General features: G+C 41.6%; 1 protein-coding gene across 1 annotated transcript in view; it reads left to right on the top strand.

The window, feature by feature from the left end:
• The window catches only part of ITPR2 (inositol 1,4,5-trisphosphate receptor type 2), a 366766-nt gene that overhangs the window by 71073 nt on the left and 275114 nt on the right, over nucleotides 1–20579 (top strand). The window contains exons 3-9 of the mRNA XM_050967887.1: nucleotides 1959–2074; nucleotides 3596–3682; nucleotides 6699–6857; nucleotides 11436–11534; nucleotides 12069–12152; nucleotides 14480–14626; nucleotides 16136–16231. Coding sequence (XP_050823844.1) covers nucleotides 1959–2074; nucleotides 3596–3682; nucleotides 6699–6857; nucleotides 11436–11534; nucleotides 12069–12152; nucleotides 14480–14626; nucleotides 16136–16231 — 788 coding nt within the window. The remainder of the gene's footprint in view (nucleotides 1–1958; nucleotides 2075–3595; nucleotides 3683–6698; nucleotides 6858–11435; nucleotides 11535–12068; nucleotides 12153–14479; nucleotides 14627–16135; nucleotides 16232–20579) is intronic.

Genomic DNA, 20579 nt, shown 5'->3' with positions numbered 1-20579 from the left:
GGGTAGAGGTGTACCACATAAGCAGTGCAAAGTGGCCTTAAAACTGCTAGTGAAGAATTCCCACTCTGCAGAAAAACTCTGCTGGTGTAAAGGAGAGGAAGTGTCTCTGATTACTCCAGCACCAGCTGCACCCTTGTTCCTGACATAACGCTCTCGCCTTTCTCTAATGTGGGTGACTCGGGAGGGCATGGGGGAGCAGAGCTCTATATTATTCTCAATCCTCCACTGAAGTAAGATCCAACATCAATGCCAGAAGTCACAGCTACTCTTGTACACCTCCTCTGAAAATCCCAGCAGTAGGTTATTAACATTGATTCAGAAATAGTTATAGAATTTGATCATGTCTCACAATGTTTTTTTTTAACCTTTTAGTTTAAATTACCAAGTGTTACTGAGTGTGGAGGCCTGCGTTAGGCCCACCACCGCACACAACACCCCATGGGGTTTTATTAGCTCTCAAATAAAATGGTTTTTTTTTTTTTTTTTAAATTCCATGTCTGTAAAATTTTCATTGACAATTGATGCTTTTTTCTCTTTGATTTCTATATGCTGAGGGTGAAACTACAATTACCAGCATTTGCTGTTTAAAACAGAATTCTTCCGAGCCTAGGTTTAATAACAGTTGATGATACAAGAGTACATATTCATAAAAATAGTTAAATATTTGTTGTTCTGAAGTCAGACTTGGGCAAGTCACTTAATCCCTCCGTACCTCTTTCCCATATTTAAAATGAGAGAAAGTCCCTGTCTCCTGCCCCTTTTCTGCTTTGTCTATTTTGATTGTAAACCCTATGGGACAGGGGATACCGCTTATCATGGATTTGTACAGCACCTAGCGTAAAAGGGATCTATTCTTAACTGAGGCCTCTAAGCTCTACTGTAATTTACTAGTACTAGAGAATACACTGTGCTGTGTGACATTGGTTGTGCTAGTCTGCTGAAAGGGTGGTCCTGTGGTTAGAACACTAACTTTGGACTATAGAGCCAGAGTTTAATTTTCTGCACCACCACAGACTTCCTGTGTGACCTCAGACTATTCACTTAGTCTCTCTCTCCCCCTCAGTTTCCCATCTGTGAAATGGGGCTTATGCCAGATGGACGTTCTCTGTCTCATAGGGTTCTTGTGAGGATAAATACAGCAAAGGTTCTGAGATGTTCATTTCATATATTGTTAGAGGGGCTGTGTAAGATAGGTCATTAAAAATTGTTTGTGTATGTGACTGCGGTATTGTTGTGTATAGAAAGTGTATGTTTTCCATTTTACGTAGAGCAGCAAAATGCCCTGTAGCCAACCCTGCTACCATGGAGTAAAGAGCAGATACCATTTGCAACTTTTATATGTAACATTCTATCTCCACTAGGTGTTAAGAAACCTTAGGTTGGAGAGTGGCTTTTGTTCCTTTGATACCGTTTTGTTAACCAATCTTGAGGAAAGCACATATGGAACTGAACACAGTGTTAAAATTCTTAATATACCTTGCATCTGAGAGGCCATAGCTTATTATTTTTGCACTGCCAAGAGAATAGGAAGAGCAGATTGCTGAAGTCAAAAAGTAGGGCTCATATACTCAGGGTTTCAGAAGTCACACATGTTCAGTCAATACATATGTAAAGCCATACCAGAGCAAAGAAGAATAAAAGGGGAAAAAGCATGGCGTCTTGCATATTTCTTGCAGGTTTATGGCCTACAGCCCTGCATTGGGTGTTCGGAGAACCTGTGCTGAGTGGGAGGATGTAGGTGTCATTGAAAGATTTATGGATGGCTCAGCTATTTCCCCCACACTTTTATGGTTTCATTACTGTCAGAATGTTTTCAATCTAATCTATGCCCACACATTGTGGTATCTAGGCATTGCTGGAAAAACAAAACAAAACAAAAGAACCCCACCCAGACAAATAAGGGAAGCATCTTTCAACATCACTTTTTTTTATAGGTATTTTTTTTCAATTTTCTGCAGATTGCCTTTTCAAGGTGTGTCCTATGAACCGATATTCTGCACAGAAGCAGTACTGGAAAGCTAAACAAGCCAAACAAGGAAACCATACAGAAGCAGCCTTGCTTAAGAAACTACAAGTAAGAGACACGTTATCTGAATCTGTAGGCGGTGGTAGAATTACAATAAAATGAAACAACAACAAATACCTGGAGAATTGCCATCATGAGTATTATGCCACTATAGCAACCCTTCTTATGTACCCCTTCGTCCACCCTCCTATCTCCTTGACTGGCAGTGCTGCCCTCTGCATCCTGTCTGTCCTGCCTTAGGTCATCAGTCCTTTGGGATAGGGACTGTCTTTACTCATTGTATGAAGCACTGGGGACTCCCATGACATAATATTCATTTATCAAATAACTGACTTAATAGGACCAGCCCTTTCTTTTAATGTACTGTGTCATTTTAGGTCTGAATTCTAGGAGTCAGGCAAAGGGACATTTAGAGAACCTTTTTCCACACCTTCAGCCTGAAATATCTCCAGTAAGGCTGTTTTTATTGCCGTCAGTCTAGGTGGTGGCACTTTCTCACCTAATTGTCCTTAGACACCATACACCTCCTCCTTTACATCGAACACTGGATATGAGGAAAGAGTTCCTCTATCACTGAAAAAGAGTCTGCACACACAGCAAAATCAGAAGGATGATGCTGGCTGGGTGAAACGTGATTACCTGTAGACATAATTTCACACAATGAAGGGACAGCATTCAATGCTACTTTCTAAAAGCAATGAAGAAAACATCCAGTGGAAGGTGGTGTAGATAGAGCAGGGGACTAGGAGTCAGCATTCCTTGGTTCTATACCCACCTCTGCCACTGAGTCTGTTTGACCTTCTGTAAATCACTTTAAACTCTGAGTCTGGAACATGTAGTTTGTGAGCTGAATGCTTCACTTGAGCAGAGTCCCATTAAAGTCAGGGGGAAGGGGGTCTTTGTGGGTACAGCAGCATGCCACACATTGCAGAATCAGGGCCTCAAGCATCTATAAAATCACTCACTAAAACTTGCACAGTATTGCAAAGATTAATTCTTTAAAGTTTTTAAAAATATTTTTGAGACTCTTGGGTGAAACGTACTATGTAAGTGGCATTACTACTGTGCAATTCTTTTTCCTGCAAGTTACTTTTGATATAACCAGAAGTGTGTTGGCTTATACTGTCCATATATTTTATGCCTTTTTTATATTTATTTATTTTTGAGCATTTCAGATCTTAAAGGAGAAGATGGGAGGGTGAAAGTGCTTTTTTTTTTTTTTTTTCCTTCTTTTTTCTCTCCAAAATTCAGGATAACATCAAGTACCAGGAAATATATTTCTTGTTGTTGAACTTCTAAAATAGCATGCAGCTAGGACATGATCCATAAACTATCAATCATTTTATTTTGAGGAATATAAACCCTGAATGGTTGTATGGTATCTGTGCGTTTATAGTGCACAAAATTATGATGCAGAGACTGGTGCTAATTGTTTATATCAATAGTGCAGTAACAGCTGTAAATTGAAGAAGGCATTATTAATGTGATGCCATTTCCTTTACTTTCTCACCATCCCAATAGCTGAATCCTAGTATTGATTTCCTACTGAAATAAATTATTCTTTTGCAGCATGCGGCAGAAATGGAGCAGAAGCAGAATGAATGCGAGAACAGAAAGTTGTTGGGCGAAATTGTAAAATATAGTAATGTCATACAGGTAAGGCACTGAGATGCATGTGCATTCTCCCAGAGCTGAAAGGGAAACAGATGTTTCATGACAGGGGTTATCGGGAACATGAAACTAATGTTGCAGTTCTGGTTGTCACAGAGCAGATAAACAAAACTTGGTAAAAGTTGTTCTACTGTGTTTCTTTTTAAAAGAATACCAGAAATACTATATGTTCATTTTCTAATGATGTGCCACAAGAGTATTTATCAATATGTAGTTCAGTCTGGGAAATGGATGTAAATATACATTTCCATGATGTAGGTTGATATCATCATTGAAAAAGTGCTGTGCAACTTCATCTAAATCACAGGAGTCCTTCCTTCTTCACATAAGTGTGAAAGATGTTATATTCTCAAGCTTAGTAAAACATTTTCTTAACATACATGGGCCTATAGTTCAATAATCTCATTAAAGGGTTAGTAACATTAAGAACAGTCTAAGGGAAGAGGGCAAGGGGGCACCCGCGTATCTAGCAGTGAGTTTCAATTGTCCTGACCATTGTATCCCAACTCATTGTTATAATCTGTATCTAAGAGATGTTGTGTAATATGTCATTGGAAAGCTCATAACTCACCTGCTAACATTGTGTAATGTTAGATGCAAACAACTGATGCAAAGTTACGGACATAAACTGAAATCATAATTCATAAAATGTGTTTGCCAGTCAAATAGGAGTTACTCCACCCCAAGCAAAGGAAAGTAGTTTCACCTCTGGGCAGTTACTTCTAAAATACTTTGAAAGACCATGAAAATATATTTACATATCAGATCAACACAACTATCAACTGACAAGTGTGGGGAAGAAACAGCATGGCTACACCCCAGCAGGGAGGAGAAACTTTATCTAAGCTATAAAGATGGAGGAGTGCGGTTCTAAACCTCAAATAGTAAGCAATTGAATCAACGGATTGAATACAATATTAGTGTATCATATAAGGAGAGCCCTACCAAATTTATGGCCATGAAAAATGCGTCACGGACCATGAAATCTGGTCTTTTGTGTGCTTTTACCCTAGATGATGCAGATTTCACTGGGGAGAAAGTTACTCAGATTGGCGGTCCTGAACCAAAAGGGAGTTGTAGGGGGTCATAAGGTTATTTTGGCAGTATTGCCACCTTACTTATGTGCTGTCTTCAGAGCTGGGCGGCCAGAGAGTGGCAGTTACTGACTGAAGGCCCAGCTCTGCAGGCAGCAGCGCAGAAGTAAGGGTGGCAATACCACACCAGACCATCCTTGCTTCTACGCTGCTGTTGATGGAGGCTCTGTCTTCAGAGCTGGGCTCCTGGCCAGCAGCTGCTGCTCTCTGGCTGCCCAGCTCTGAAGAAATCACTGCTGCCAGCAGCAGCACAGAAGTAAGGGTAGCAGGACCACAACCCCCCTTACAATAACCTTGGGACCCATGTCCCCAGCCTCCTTTTTGGGTCAGGACCCCTATAATTACAACACTGTGAAATTTCAGATTTAAATAGCTGAAATCATGAAATTTACAATTTTTTAAAAATCCTATGGCCATGAAATCGACCAAAGTGGACCCTAAATTCGATAGGTCCCTACATATAAGTTTTATGAATGCTTGTAGCAGACTGGTGATTAAAACATAATATCAGTAAATACCCATCATTCCTCCTATAGTATTAATACCTACATTTTACAATCATATTAAAGTGTGTGGCTGAACAAAGGGAGGAATAGTTCCTGCCCAGACAGAAGTGGGGTCGGAGGAGGAGGTCTAGGGAAAACTATTTATCTGTCTTCTGTGTAAATTAAGCATGGTAGGACCAAAACAATGGAAGCTCCATTTATATACCAGGAGAAGCCCGCAGGAATGGAAGAACAGCATGAAGTCAGCTTCCTGATGGGCACAGAAAGTGGGGCACACAGGAAGGCTTCCTGCCTCCTGAAGCAAGGTCGTTGAATTGTGGGAGATACAAGCAAGGACAGGAAGCTGTTTTAGGCATCCATCACTAGGCAGACACAAGAAGCCAGCGCTCTTGAAAGCTGTGAAAGATGGGTCCTTCAACCAAGTGTGGGTGGGTGGGGTGGGTGAAGTCTCTGGAACTGAATATAGGTGAGAAACTTGCTTAGGCAAAGAACTTTCACCTAGAAGGACAAAGGAAACCAGCCCTTTGTGCTTCTGGGAAAGGTCCTGACTGAGGGAAACTCTGCCACAGCTGGGAAGAGAACTGACAGATGAAAGAAACAACTTGAGTAAAGCCTGTATCTTGCTAGGTTAAGTTTAAGACTTTTAGATGCATATTTTCACTTTTGTTTGTTTGTAAGCCTTGCTGACTTTATTTCTTTATCTCATTTAACTTATGTCCTAGTGTAAAATAAAACAAGTTTATTAACTACAAACTAACTCAGTGGTGTGTTTAAAGGGAAGGGTGTATTCACACCAGTTAAGATGATAAACTGTGATGTGTTTTTGTGTCTGGAGGAACAAATGAACCATATTATTTCTCTGACCTGTCCAGGAGAGAGCTGGACATTTGAGAGCACATGGTTTTGTGAAAATATAGGACTGGGAGTGCGTTGGGGTCTCCTTGCTGGCTGTAGCCAAAGCTGGTGGAAATTGCTGGAGGGCTGCTGGGATCAAAGCTGTTGTGTGCTAGACAGCCCTGCTTCAGACATTCAGGGTGTGACCTGCATGCTGGTAGGCTGTTGGTGAGTGGCTGAGGCTGGCAGCTACAGCAGCAAAGCATTGTGAGGCACCCAAGGTTACAGAAAGGAGGGTGATGGCTCCACCCCTCACTGGTCTGGATTGGCACCTTGCACTGGCCAGACTGTGAGGAAGGTGTATATACTATATGCCGCATAACTGGTGACTATGCTGTTTTCTTTAGGATCATATACGTTAACTGTTTTCTTGGTTTATTCCAATGTACTTTGATTTCTTTTCTGGTTTGACTTATCTTCAATTATTTGTTATGAAAAATTGCCAAAAGCAAAATAAACCCCTGACAGAAAGGCAGAAGGAACCCTAATCATTTGTTTTATTGACAGTTACTGCACATAAAAAGCAACAAATATCTCACTGTCAATAAGAGGTTACCAGCTCTTTTGGAGAAGAATGCTATGCGGGTGTCTCTGGATGCTGCAGGGAACGAGGGGTCCTGGTTTTACATCCAGCCGTTTTGGAAGCTGAGGAGCGAAGGTGACAATGTAGGTGAAAATCCTGAATCTCAACTAAGTTGTTTAGGGAGAAAGTAAAGGGATGCAGGAAGAAGAAGAATTTCTTAGTTAATGGCATAAATCAGGACTCAAAAAGCACACAGTTATTTCTAAACAATGTCTTCGCTGAATATACAGTACATAAATATATAATGCCACCTCAAATGCCAGAGGGAAGATAATGTCTCGGGTTTGGTTCTACGCTGCTGATGCACAGTCGGTAAGAGTGTCAGCTGGTGTAAATTGGTGTAAAAATGACATCAGTGGTGCTACACTGATTTACACCAGCTGAGAGTCCATCCCGTTGTACATTTTGGGCAGGGGTGGGGAGGATATAGGAAAAGAGCCTGTAGGTTCCAAAATGAACTCACAAAAAGGAAGAACGTTCGGCATAATGGACAAAATTCTGTTCTTAAGTCCATAGAGCAGATCTCTAACAAATATGCTGCACTTTTCCCATGCATTGAACTCCCTATGCCCTCTCAGGAAAACTGTGCCAAACTCAGAGAGGGAATTGGATTTGATAATCAGGTGGTCCTTTCCACCTCTGTTGAGTATGATCCTACTATTAGATCCTATGTTAGTTAAAGATAGAATGTAAGTAGAGATCATGACCGCAGTTCTAAGAGAATTGCGTCCTAAGCTTGAAACTCACTCCTTAAATCGTGATCCACATCCACTATGCCAGTTCAGATCCACCTCTGAGAGGGCCAAGTTCTGGGTTTGGCAGCTTCATAGTGCAGACCTGACTGGGGATTCCTGGACAGGCTCTTCAGTTGTGGAGTGCTAAGCAAATCTCTCATCAGCAGTAGCCACGTACAGTAGTGCTTTCTTAGACCGCAATAGTTTCTTATGAAAATATACTGGAGGAAAGTGTTTATGAAGTATGCTAGAGGGAGTTGTTACAATGTATTTGATTTGTGTGATAGGTCACACTGTAACCTTTAATTCAGATTTTTCCATTAATATGCTTAGATGCAAAATTTTAAAAATAATATAAACCCAAGGCTGGATCCTTGATTTGGTTATAGGTAATATATTTAAATTCAGTTTAAGAACTGTGAGTGACACAATGAGGATGAAATTCATATTTTATTATACGATAATCATGAAATTTACAATTTTTTAAACTAAAACTAAAGCAAGACTGCATTAAAGAATTATAGTCTAACAACTTAACTCTGCATTTATGCTCACATTCCTAAGATGAAAAGACACTAAGGGGTGATCGGTCCCTTGATGAAAGAATGAGTGTCAGGTCCTTCCTTTAAGCTCTGTATGATGGTGTATGGAACGCTCCATAAATTGGAAGCTACCCTATTTATAGTAAATTGTAACGTATTAATGAATATTAAATCCACATTTTTACCATGTATGTTCTTCAGCTGCTGTATATAATTATCAGTACCTCAGAACCAAAATATCATCATCATCATCTTTTTTGGCTATTGATATCAAACAACATTCTAATTATTGTTTGCGTCAATCAATATTCCAAAAAGATGCAAAAATTTCCCTTCAACACTTGCTAAAACCGGTTAAAACCAAAAACATATTTACTACATGACCCAAGGTTATGCCTTGAGTCACTACTATTAATACCTTTTATTCACTCATACTAACAAACTTAACTTTAGCTAATATGAAGCCTAAACTTTAGACCTAAAGGCCTATCCCCTACTTGCATTTCAACACATTTTCAGTCAGCATAAGTAAATATGACCCTCATGGTTTACAGTAGTGGCTGCTTATCATTGTGAGGTTTTCTTTTTAATAATAATAATAATAATGAATAAAAAGATTTTTAATTTGATCTTATGCTGCCTTCTTTGGACCACTTCCATAGATATTTGGCACCATGATTGAACCATATTACTTAATGCATTCTAGCAGTCTAGTTTGGTTTCATTTATTAATAACAGTTTTGTCCAAGTTCTGCAGTCCTCCATCAAATAAAGCTCCATTTGACTTCTTGTATAGGAGATTTGATTGGTAAGGACAGAAACTGCTCCAATTGAAGTGAATGGCAAAGTTCACAATGACTACAATTAGTGCAGGATTAACTCCTTATTGACTACTGATTTTGGCTCTCTGCCAGTTAAACTTGCTTTGTTTCTGGTATTGTAATAAGCCAAGGGAGAAGAATATGCACAACCACTCACAGTTGGTGCTCAGAAGTCTGCAGAATAGTGGCCTAATCCATCTGTCTGATCTAATCATAGTAGTATCTCAGTAGGTGAAGTAACTCCAAACTCATATTGGACTTCAGGGTTGCTCTAAATTACCACAGCAACAGTGGCCCCCTAGGGGCCATTTTGTTGTCCCAGGATTGCCAGAGTACAATGTGTTCTGAGCATGGCTTCTGCCACTCCCAGTGTATCCTCTGCAACAGGGGGCTGGGCAGAGGACAGTTGCATAGATCTGGTGATTGCTCTTTGCAAGAGGAGTCTTCAGCTGCCCTGTTAAATCAGCTTTCCATAGCCTTTGCACACCAAGATTTGGCCCAGAGATTATAGGGACATAGTTAGGCTCTCATTAAAGTCAAAGGATAGATTCTTATTGACTTAATGGTAAATTGCATCAAACCCTAGAAGATACCTATTTGGGTTGGAAAGTGAAAGAGTTTAGACCAGGGACTCGTTAATTACTGCCACAAAGTGAGAGTGGGAAATAAAACTCAACAGTGTTTGTAGGAGTCACAGTTCCTTTCCAAATCTGTGCCTGGGTCAGCACAACTGTGTGCCACTCCTTACTTCTGGCCCTCCCACCCCCATGTAAAATCAGATGTTAGCTCTCAGTGAATAATACCTTTTTAAAAATGGGATGCTTGATTATGTGTTATCTCAATTTTGTTGTTATAATCCAGCTGTACTTTCAATGGATTTTGAAGTCCTGATTCAATTCTGCAGGATACAAGCCTGATGGTTTATTTTGGTAAATGAATTGTCTGATCTTAACTTCTTACATGGCTGTAAGTAAAGTCTGTATGAAGCATGGCATGCAGGAATGTATTGCATAAGTAATGCACTTTAAAGGCACTTTTTTTTTCATCATTGTTTTGGATTCCTTTAGTAAACGTGCTTGTTTTGGATCTGCTAGGATTTTGACATGTATTCTGAGCATGACGACACCTTGTTTTAGTACCAGTATTTATTTAACTATTGTTAAACAACTTGAAGTTTGTGGCACCTTAGAGACTAACAAATTTGTTAAATTTGTTAGTCTCTAAGGTGCCATAAGTACTTCTGTTCTTTTTACAGACTAACACGGCTGCTACTCTGAAACTTGAAACTTGTTTTCACCCTCCCCTCCACCACCACCAATGTGCCAAATTCATTGGCTTTGATTTCAGTGGAGTTACACAAAGGATGAATTTGGCCCAAATGTGGTGTCAATTGCATTAAGTTAGCAAATGCAGAAATCAACTTTGTGTGTTTGTGTTCCAAAAAAGCATGGCTCTCGCAGCATTTCTCAGGACATAGATCACGGTTTTTAGTAGTCACTTTCTAGTTTACCCCTATATGGTGCTTAGACTTGCTGTGAACACCAAAACCAAATCCAAGAATCAACACCAAAGTTTGAGCAGGGCTAATAGTATTATTCTATTTGGATTTAAAGTATTTCCTTTGTTAGATTTGAGTAGAATTCTTTTCACGTGAATCTGTTGTTTTTTAGGTTGGAGACTGTTTTCTATGTTGTTTTCCCCAGATCTGACTGTTTTGTGCAGCTCAGGCAGTGCACAAGAGCTGGAATTTGGCTGTAGCTGACTGGCTGGCAATTCCTCCCGTAGGGAGGGATCTGTCAGTTGGCATAGCTGGCATCTGTGATAACCACCATCCATTGTGTAGGTGCCTTTCAGGACAGGGGGCAGACCATGATTTGATTTTCAGTTGATATATGATCCTTTAGGGCCCATAACCAGCTGGGGTAAGTTAGAGCACTCCTTAGGCTGCTCTAAGTCAGATCAGGCCTGGGGCTTCACAGATTGGACCACAGCCACTCACTTAGGCTGATCTGATGTTGGCCCCTCCCCACCCCCAAAAATCCAAAACAAAACAAACCAAACAAAACCCCTGCCCCAAGCCTGTTGTGAAATCAAAGACCTAATGATGGAGAATTTTGATTGATAGCAAGGGCTGGAGAGGGATCTTCCTCACAATCTCTGGACTATTTTCCCAAGTTTTACCTACTATCTGACTGACAGCGCATGGGAATGAAGAGTGGTTAATGCAGTTTTTATCTGGATTGGTTTGTTTTTACAGACATGGAATTGATAGGTTCATAGGGCCACTTTTCCACCCATAAATGCCTACTGAATCAAGCAGCAAGCGCACTGAGAGAGCTGAAACTTGTTGGGAGGACACTTTTTGAATGAGCTGCTCACTGGGAGATGTACTTGCTTACCTGGATGAGAAAAATTCCATGGTCTCTGAATTGTCCTCAGAATAGGTTGGCCAAGAAAAGGTCCAGGAGCATCATCTGAGCTGAGCCCTAAAAAAAAATGTGGCATTGCTCCATTTTATTGGATAATTACATGTGACTAAATTGCCACTTATTTCTGACCTCCAGATAGTTGTGGGAGACAAAGTTGTCCTGATGCCAGTCAACGCGGGGCAGCCTCTGCATGCCAGCAATATAGAGCTTCTAGATAATCCAGGCTGCAAAGAGGTGAGTTCAGCAGAAGAGGGGTAGTTGGCAATTCAGAATGTGTACGCTTCCTCCTTTTTTGGTATGCTCAGCTCCAGCATGGGCTAAAAGCCAGCAGCATACACCAACTCTAACACTGCTGATACTACCCCTGAGAGAATGGCCCAGCTACTTGACAACCTAAAGGCAAAACATGCCTGATTCTGCAAGGCACTGAGAGCTTCCTGGGAGTTATTGAATATCTGACACACTTACTGATGTCAATGTGTGAGGCAGGTGTTTAGCACCTCTCATGATAAGGCCTTTAGGATCTCCCATTAGTAAGCACATAACTAGTCATAAACATTTGGGCCACTCTATATCCATCATCATCCTTGTTACCCATCATTATTTATTAGTGTTACTGTATTAGATGGGAACCCTTGTCATGGACCAGGGCCCCATTGCCCAGAACAAAAAGATCTTACTGTACCATTTTATGTATTAAAAAGACTAAATCAGAGTTAAAAGAACAAACAAACCCTCAACCTATAGGTGTGTATATATTTTTAACAGGTAAATGCTGTTAATTGCAACACAAGCTGGAAAATAACTTTATTCATGAAATACAGTTGCTACAGAGAAGACGTTCTTAAAGGAGTAAGTATGAGTCATGTTTTTGTAATTTTGTTTGTATTGAATTTTAAAATTTGGAACAATTATGCCATATTCAGGTTAATTGCACCTAGGAGAAATATATTACAAAGAACTAGAACTGGAAAACCACCTTACAGGAACAACCATAGCTATCTTGCATTATCTAAGATCCTCCACCAGTGTCCCACACCAGTCCTATATAAAAATGCAAAGGAAGAATACTGGCTTACTGTTGAATAATCTTAAGTTTTTATTTGTATTATAGTATATCCCAAAGGCCCCCATCAAAATTGAGGACCTTCAGGGCCAGATATGGTATAAACACATGACAAAACCTCTGCTTTGAACAGCTTACCCCTCTTAGTTTCAGCCAAGATGCTGAAAGCGATTGTAACAGATAGCAGGAGGGAGTTGGGGCATGAATGGTGAGAGCACCAGTTATAAAATGCTGCTGCTACCAAAGCAAATGTTGTGCACAACTTGAGGGCTCTGAATTGCTTAGTTTTATTTTAAATAAATTAATATCAGCAGTCTCCACGTGCTCCCTAACTAGCCATTATCAACTGGCAATTTCATGGTGGCAGTGGGTTTTGCGGAAGGAGGAAAGAATAGGTGCTTATAGAATTGTTTGGGGAAGGTGTTTCATGCTTATGGGAGAGGTGGAGGACAGCAGGAAGATGCTTGTGGAAGAAGCAGATGCTGGAGACTGGCATCGTTAGCTTAGCAGAGGGGGCAGGATGCAGAAGCAGTATAACACACATGAACAAATAAGTAGGGAGGGGTAGACTTGTGAAGTGAGGGCAAGAAGATTTAGTCTCATGCAGTGGAAAAGGGGAAACCGTTGGAGGGATTCAGAGTGAAAGAGGGGTCATGACAGGCAAGGACGTTGACCTGGAAAGGTGGAGGGCAATGCAGTGCCAGGAAGTGCTGAGAGGAGGATGTTGTAGTAGCTAAGATGGGAGGTGGTGAGGCTGGAATAAGAATTTGACCTGGGTGGGCGGAGAGAGAAGGCAGAAGCTTTAAAAAGTTGTGGCGGAGGAGGAAGTAGTGTGACTTCAATGCAGCTTGGATGTGTGGGGCAAAGGAAAGGGAGGAGCCAAAGTTAACATGGAGTAGCAGGGAGGACAGAGAAAGCACAGGGAGTGTGTTAAGTTTGATGGAGAGGGACCAAAGTCCTCATCCTCCTCTACCCTGGAACCTTATGCAGCAATTTGCACTTGTTCTGAGGCCACTTGACATAATGCCAGATCAGAATTTCTAGAAGTTTACATGAATCTGGTAGAGGTGTAAATGACCACACAAAGTGTAAGACTGTGGAGGATTGGATTCAGAGTTCAGCTTTAGTCAGATTTAGTTCCAACTAAAAGTAAGACATCCACGAGGAAACGTTGGGGAGAGACTTGCTGAGATGAGGGAAGGACAGGTCAGGAATGGAGCATAAAGATGGTAATTGAAGCCTGGTGAGCCAGTGAGATCCCCTAAAGAAAGAGTGGGGAGAGGAGAAGAGGGCCAAGCCCCCTCTCCACTACCAGACGTGATAGGGGAGAAGGAGAAGGCCCCATTGAAACAGACGTTGCTGGAACGACCAGATTGGCAAAAGGAGAACTGGGAGAGCACAGAGTTGCAAAAGCAAACAGTGATAGGTTTTTAAGAAGGATATGATCAATAGGGTCAAAAGCATCTAAATTTCAAGGTAAAAGAGGATTGGGTTGAGGTCTTGCAATTTGGCAAGCTCTGCAGTGAACGTGACTCTCCATCATCGCAGCACCAGTACTCAATTCAGCATAATTAGCAATCTGTGTTGGAAAGGCCTAGGACAGGAGTAACTGGGTATTGCTGTCTGTGTTGAGGTGCATTGGCAGAACTGTGTGAAGGGGAAACTTGTACAATGCCTGGCTACAATATGCCTTATTCACACTTCTAGAGTATGCTGTCAGCTATTCATTTTCACCAAGCACTATTTTTGATTAAGCATAGTTAGAAAACCAATTAAAAAAATTCCTTAAACTTAAAAATTACCCCAAGGTTGACTAGTCATCTTTTCATTGTCATGCTTTAAAATAGATTTTATTTTCATTAACGTTTCACAGGGTTTCTGTAAGAATAGACTTTCAAGTCAATAGCCTGTCTACAATCTACAAAACCAAGATGTGTGTTCCCCTTTCCTTGAGACCTCAGCAACAGGGAAAAAAAGTCAAAGGTCCCACTTACACAAGTGAAAAGTCACATGAACTCTGACGCTAGTGGATTCACATGGATAAGACTCTGGCCCAACATTTCCAATTACCTTGTCTTCCATTTGGTAATACTTCCCTTCTCTGTTCCTTTAGGGGGATGTTGTTAGGCTCTTTCATGCGGAACAAGAGAAGTTTCTGACCTGTGATGAATACGAGAAGAAACAACATATTTTCCTTCGTACAACATTGCGTCAGTCAGCCACTTCTGCAACAAGTTCTAAAGCACTATGGGAAATAGAGGTATTTTTGCCTGTTATAAATATTTTAGAATGCAAAGGGCAGCACTCAGTAAAAATGCATCATTCCTGGCCATTTGGTATCACCATATATCTCCCAGTAACTATTCTTGTTGTTTTGAAGCAGTGTGTGTGGGATGAACACTTAAGAGATGATTTATTGCTACAGTCATGTGGGGGAAAAGGTTTTCTTGCTATATATATAGCTGCACAAAAGCAAAGTAATGGAGGGTCAAATTCAGACCTAGCATAAATGGTGCAACTTTATCAAAGTCAATGCAGTGACACTGCTTCTCCTGAATCTGGCCCAAGATAGGTATATATGGACTCTCATGGGATACACATATTTGCCATTAATGACACACGGCCATAAAGTTCGGCTCCGATTCAACAAATTGATTGAGTCCATTCCTCTTCAGCAGAACACGTGCTTTCAGTAAGGCTTTGCTGAATAGGAAGGCTTTGCTGAATTAGGACCAAGATTAGCAGAAGTTTTTTGTTTTTGATGGAAGAATACGGGGCAATTGATATGTCTTAGAACCTTTATTTCCACACTGTGCAAGGATCCTAAACTGCTAGACAAACATTACACTGTGAAAACAAAAGGCTTCTTACTTGGTCAAACCCACACTTTTGCCTGGGTAGGGACTGCAGGAGCGGGCCCAGCATATCTAGGGGTCACTTAACTCATTACTGAGAAAACAGGTAAGGCCAAACGGGAAAGTAGTAAGTAACACTAGAAAACAGTGGAGGACATAAAGGAAAGAATACTCTGGCCAGCTCAACTGACAGTGAGGCAATTTGGCCAGATAGACTGTAATTATCCTAGTGTCCTATGTCCAGAGCACCCTGATTTTGCCCAAAAAAAAAAAAAGTGCTATGTTGTTTTTATTGTTTGTATTGGTGGTGTGGCCCTGTTGGTCCCAGGATATGAGAGACAGGGTGGATGAGGTAATAGCTTTTATTGGACCAACTTCTCTTTCAGAACGAAATTTTTAATAAGAGAAGGAGACACAGTGTAATCTGCTTTTAGTAATGCCCAAGTAAATGTGGAGTAGGGCCATTTACTCTGTTGGATTCAATGGAGTAACTCTAGATTCACACATTCTAGGAGGCACGTTTCCTTATAAGCAGTGAAATATAAATGTAAGTAGTTATGATCTGTGGCAGATTTAGTGTAAGCACAGGATTTCACCCTGTGGTAAAATATTTTATCATGGAATTTACATTGTACAGAATATTGACAGCATTAGCTATTAGGGTTGCCAATTTTGGTTGTACATATTCTTGGAGGTTTCATCACATGACAATCTTTAATTAAAGATGATTCTTTAATTTCTGGATATTCCAGGCCAATCCTGGAGGGTTGGCAACAGAATAGCTATAGTAGAATTATTTCAGCATAATGAAGACAGCAATTTCTCTGAATAGGCTATATTGTCCATGAGGTAGGTATTTTTGTGTGGTCCTCATGATGGCTGGTATGATTAATAATCTGTATTTCTCTCTGTAGGTTGTACATCATGATCCATGCCGTGGAGGGGCAGGACAATGGAATAGCCTGTTTAGATTTAAACATCTAGCCACTGGGAACTACTTAGCTGCAGAGGTAAGAAGAGCATCAAAATAATAAGTGGAAGCATGTAACAAAACTGGATGTGATCCCCGCATACCAGGCAACATTGTGCTGTGCATTCTTCTAATTCAGAACTGCCAGAACTTTCTTTATTACTGGACAAATATAAGCTGGTTTAGGACAACTTCTGTCTTCAGTTTCAACTGTATCATTCGCTGTTGGGTCAGATTTTGTCACCAGTTACACCAGTGCAAACCCTACTGATGCTGATCGCCATATTTTGATTTAAGATTATTGCTTTTTTTTTTTTTATTTTTTTTATTTCTGTGTCCTTGCTTCCACTTGGTCTTGGGAATATTGTTAGGATAAGTCAAATATTAATTTTTGCTGTCCCAGGCAGCTGCGTAGAGATTAAAGCTTTCTGAACACAGAATAATTACTGAGGCAGATCAAAGAAATGGGAGAAGGGACAGTAATGCAGCTTCTGTATACTATGCTGACAAAAGAAAAGCCCTTAGGGTGTTGTCTTTTCTCTTTTTCTCCTTTTTTGCGTTGAAAAAAGATTTCCATCATGCTATGAATACATCACCTGAAGATCTGGCCCCTAGTTAAGTTAATGGAACTACATCGATTTACACCAGCTGAGAATCTGGCCCAAGGTGTCTTTGAATCATGCTCTGTAAGAGCTTTTCTTGAGGGACAGACTTTTATGTCACGATATCTTGATATTTGTATCATAACAATATGTTGTCATTAGACCTGGTTGAAGTTTTCTAAAATTCAATTCATTTTGAATTTTGACCAATAACTCCCTGCCCCCGCAAAAAATCCCTTCCAAACACCTAAAGAATATTCCATTATTATTATTTTTTAGGAGGTTGGGAGCATTTTCTTAATTAACTTTAGTTCTGATGTGGTGGTTTGCCTGCCACCCAAAAGCAACAAAATATCTTGCAACACCACCACACACCTGCCTCCCCTCTTCCCTTCCCCCAAAACACTCCAAACCCAAAACAAAAACTGTCTGGAAAAATGTGGAGGAGAGCAGTTACTGAGAAGCTTCCTCGGTTGTGATTCTGAGTTTGTCTTATTGAAGTAGTTTATGAGCTTTATTGATCCTGTTTATCTGCTCCATTTTAGGCCTGGTTGTACATGTGGCATTGTACTGATATAATAATTAAAGATATGATTTTCATATTGATCTGGTTAAACCAGTGCAGTGCTGTGTGTGGACATTCACATCAATTTAAACCTGGCTTATATCAATTTGGCTTGTGCTTGCAAACTAGCTTGTGCTTGTAAATGTTCACGTGCAAGCTATACTTATTTAACCAGTTTTAAACCAATATGAGATAGTCCACACACACAAGTTGTACTGCTTGAACTAAACCAGTGTAAGTTAAGCCACTTCTCTGTATGTAGACAAGTCCTTATGTCCACACAGTACTGCCATAGCTCCCAGAATCCTGTCATGACATGCGCTGAGTTCAGAATGAGACCAGTTGTGGATTATCAGGAGCATTCTCATATCTAGTTATTGCTAAACCAAGGTCAAGAATACGAAGGGTGTTATCTCCAGGACATACCAGTCCTATTTTTACTTTAAGAGCTGTTGAAGTTAGTAACCTTTTAAACAGCTCTGATATAAACTGTGCATAGTATAACCGGAAGTCTGGTAAACCTAAACTCCCTGTCTGGGTGAATTTGGAGCAAGGTACCTGAGACAGATATTGCAAGCACTTGCAGTGTCTTTGGGAACCAAACTGTATAAAGTTTATGGATGGCTTATGTATAATCGTGGACCGGGGATTGTATGGAACTCTGGGGAGGGTTACCACAGCTCCTCCAGGAACTACAAACAGCAGGGGATGATTAAGGCTAATCATTGACACTGTGAACACCTCCAGCGAGGTACCACCCCTGTGTTGGCTTGCAGATATTGGGTCTTCCAGGGACCAACAGACACAGAAGGGGGTTTTGGTATAAAAAGGCTGAGTTTAAATTGGCACAGGGCTTTTTTGATTCAGTAAACAGGATTCTCTGTTCAAGGGGAGGGGGTGGAAACCTGTCCAGAAGGGTTGGAAGGGCTTACAAGGGCCCATAAGGCTGATGCGTAGCCCCTGGTAAGCTTTTAACACAAATATAGGAATGTTTTTGATTTGTTTTTGTTTTCTCTGTACTGCTTTTTACCCTCAGAATAAACGTATTTTGCTTTGTGAAGGCTGTTTGGTTACTGGTACACACTATTGTATCTTCTGGAGAGAGGTTAACTACAGGTGCTGGACCTTGGTCAGACCTGCTGGGGAAACCACAGTGAAGCGCAGAGGGACTGAAAGTCTAAATCCCTGGTCTGGAGGGAGAGAGACATAGGTCTCTACCCGAGATAGGTGGTGGCTGGGAGTCTGAAATGTTAGCCCTCAGGAGGACCAGGAGGGAGATCAAAGGTGCAAGTTAATCCTGGAACTGTGACATAGATAGTGGCTAGCGTGTGCTGTCTATGACTATGACAATGGGGAATTGCCAGTAAAGTGCCAATAGCAGCACTGAATGCAAGCAGTGTAGAAAGGAAGAGCACAGAGAAAATCCTCATCTTTTCAGGAAAGGGATAGCAAAAATAGAGGTGGGGGGAAAAATAAGTTATGAACAGCTTAAAAAAAAGTCAGCTGGCTGACAAATGCAAAGAAAGGGAGCTCAACTCTGAGGAGTGGACAAAGGCACAGCTGGTCAATCTGATCTACTGATGTACTTTGAGGACTGGAAAAGGAATGATTCTGAAGGAATACAGGGAATGCCCAGTCCACTTGCAGAGAATCCAGTGGGCAGGGGGAACTCTTGGAGACACCTCCCTAAAGGGAAGCAGTGAGGAGGCTGTCAGAGGCTGCAACTATGCTGCATCCAGATTGAAGGCACTGCTGCAGTAGGAATTGTGGACAGACAGACGTCAGAGCAAAAGAAGCTATGGCTGGAGAGGGACAAACTGCATCTGGAGCCCAGCTGCTTGCAGACTGGGAATGAGAGAGAGCAGACCCGGAGAAGCAGCATCAGCATGAGGAGGGGGGGGGGGACAACCAGGAAGAAGGGGTGGGGGGGGGAGGAGAGAGAGAGAGAGAATATCAATATCAATATCAATATCAATATCAGCATCAGCTCAGTATGAAGAGACTGTACCAGCAAAACTCTGCTCCAGTAGGTGGAGGCAGACTCCACTTGCCTATCCCGGCTGGGTCGCCTCCAAATTATTTCTAGTGCTTCTAAATCTGGAGAAATTTCCCAAAATCTGGGAATTTTTTTTTGAATGAAAATTCCCAATTTCCCACGTTGAAACATTTTACTCACAAATTCCCAGGTACTGGGAAATTTCTCAGGATATAGAAGCACTGTAAAAAACTTCATCTGGGAATTTTTCACCAGATGTGGGAAATTTTTAGCACTAGGCTGGGAAAAGTTGACATCACGATATAGAAGCATTGATTATTTCCCTGCTTTAGGAAATGGGTAAGAAGGATGGATTTCAAAAGGGGGTGTGAATTGAGCAAGGTAGAGCAGGAGGACAGGCTGTGTCTGACTCCATTGCTGTTGGAGAAGGCCCTAGATATTTTCACCCATACGGACATAGGGGACTGTGATAGAATATACCAGGCCCTGCCACACCCTGCCCCAAAAACGGGCAGTGGAGAGGGTCCTTTAAGCTGCCTAGAGTGGCTGTGTGGCACACAGCCAATCAGGGACCAGCAGCCTAGTATAAGAGGAGCTGCAGGGCCAGAAGGAGTTGAGTTCGTTGCTGGAGCTGTAGGAGTGTGGCTGGTGTGTGGCTGGCTGAGAGAGGTACAGAACCTCGTACAGGGCAGTGCTGCTAGAAGCTGGGGAGAGCGAGAAGGAGCCCTGAGCTGGTTGCTGGGACTCCATTAGGACAAGGTCCTGAGGTCAAGGTGAAGATGGTGCGGGGCCGTGGGGAAGTGGCCCAGGGAATTAGAGAAGCCGTGCAACATAGTTAAAGGGACTCAGCTGACAGCTGTGATCTACAGGGTTGTTGGGCTGGGAGCTGGAGTAGTGGGTGGGCCCAGGTCTCCCCCAGCCCCCATTAGCCACGAGGGGGAAGTGTCCTGTACATTGAGGAACCGCAGAGGGGGAATTGAACTATAGTGGCCCAGTTGGAGAGCTGTAGCTAGGAAGCCCAAAGAGGGCAAAGGTGTTGTCCCAGGGCTCCCTCCCTGGAGACAGAGAGTGTACACGCGCATGCACTCGGCTGAGGGTGAGCTTACAAGAGGTGAGTGCACCCTGTTACAGGGACTATGAAGATTAATTTATAGCCATATAAACAAGCCTTGTTGTGAAAGTTTAAACTGACCCCTGAAGCATGTAGGAGAAGGTTTTGGGAAGT

The sequence above is a fragment of the Gopherus flavomarginatus genome, chromosome 1 (assembly GCF_025201925.1).
Source record: "Gopherus flavomarginatus isolate rGopFla2 chromosome 1, rGopFla2.mat.asm, whole genome shotgun sequence".
Classification (NCBI taxonomy): domain Eukaryota; kingdom Metazoa; phylum Chordata; order Testudines; family Testudinidae; genus Gopherus; species Gopherus flavomarginatus.
The sequence above is the reverse complement of the archived record's forward strand: the minus strand, read 5'-3'. Positions and strand labels throughout refer to the sequence as shown.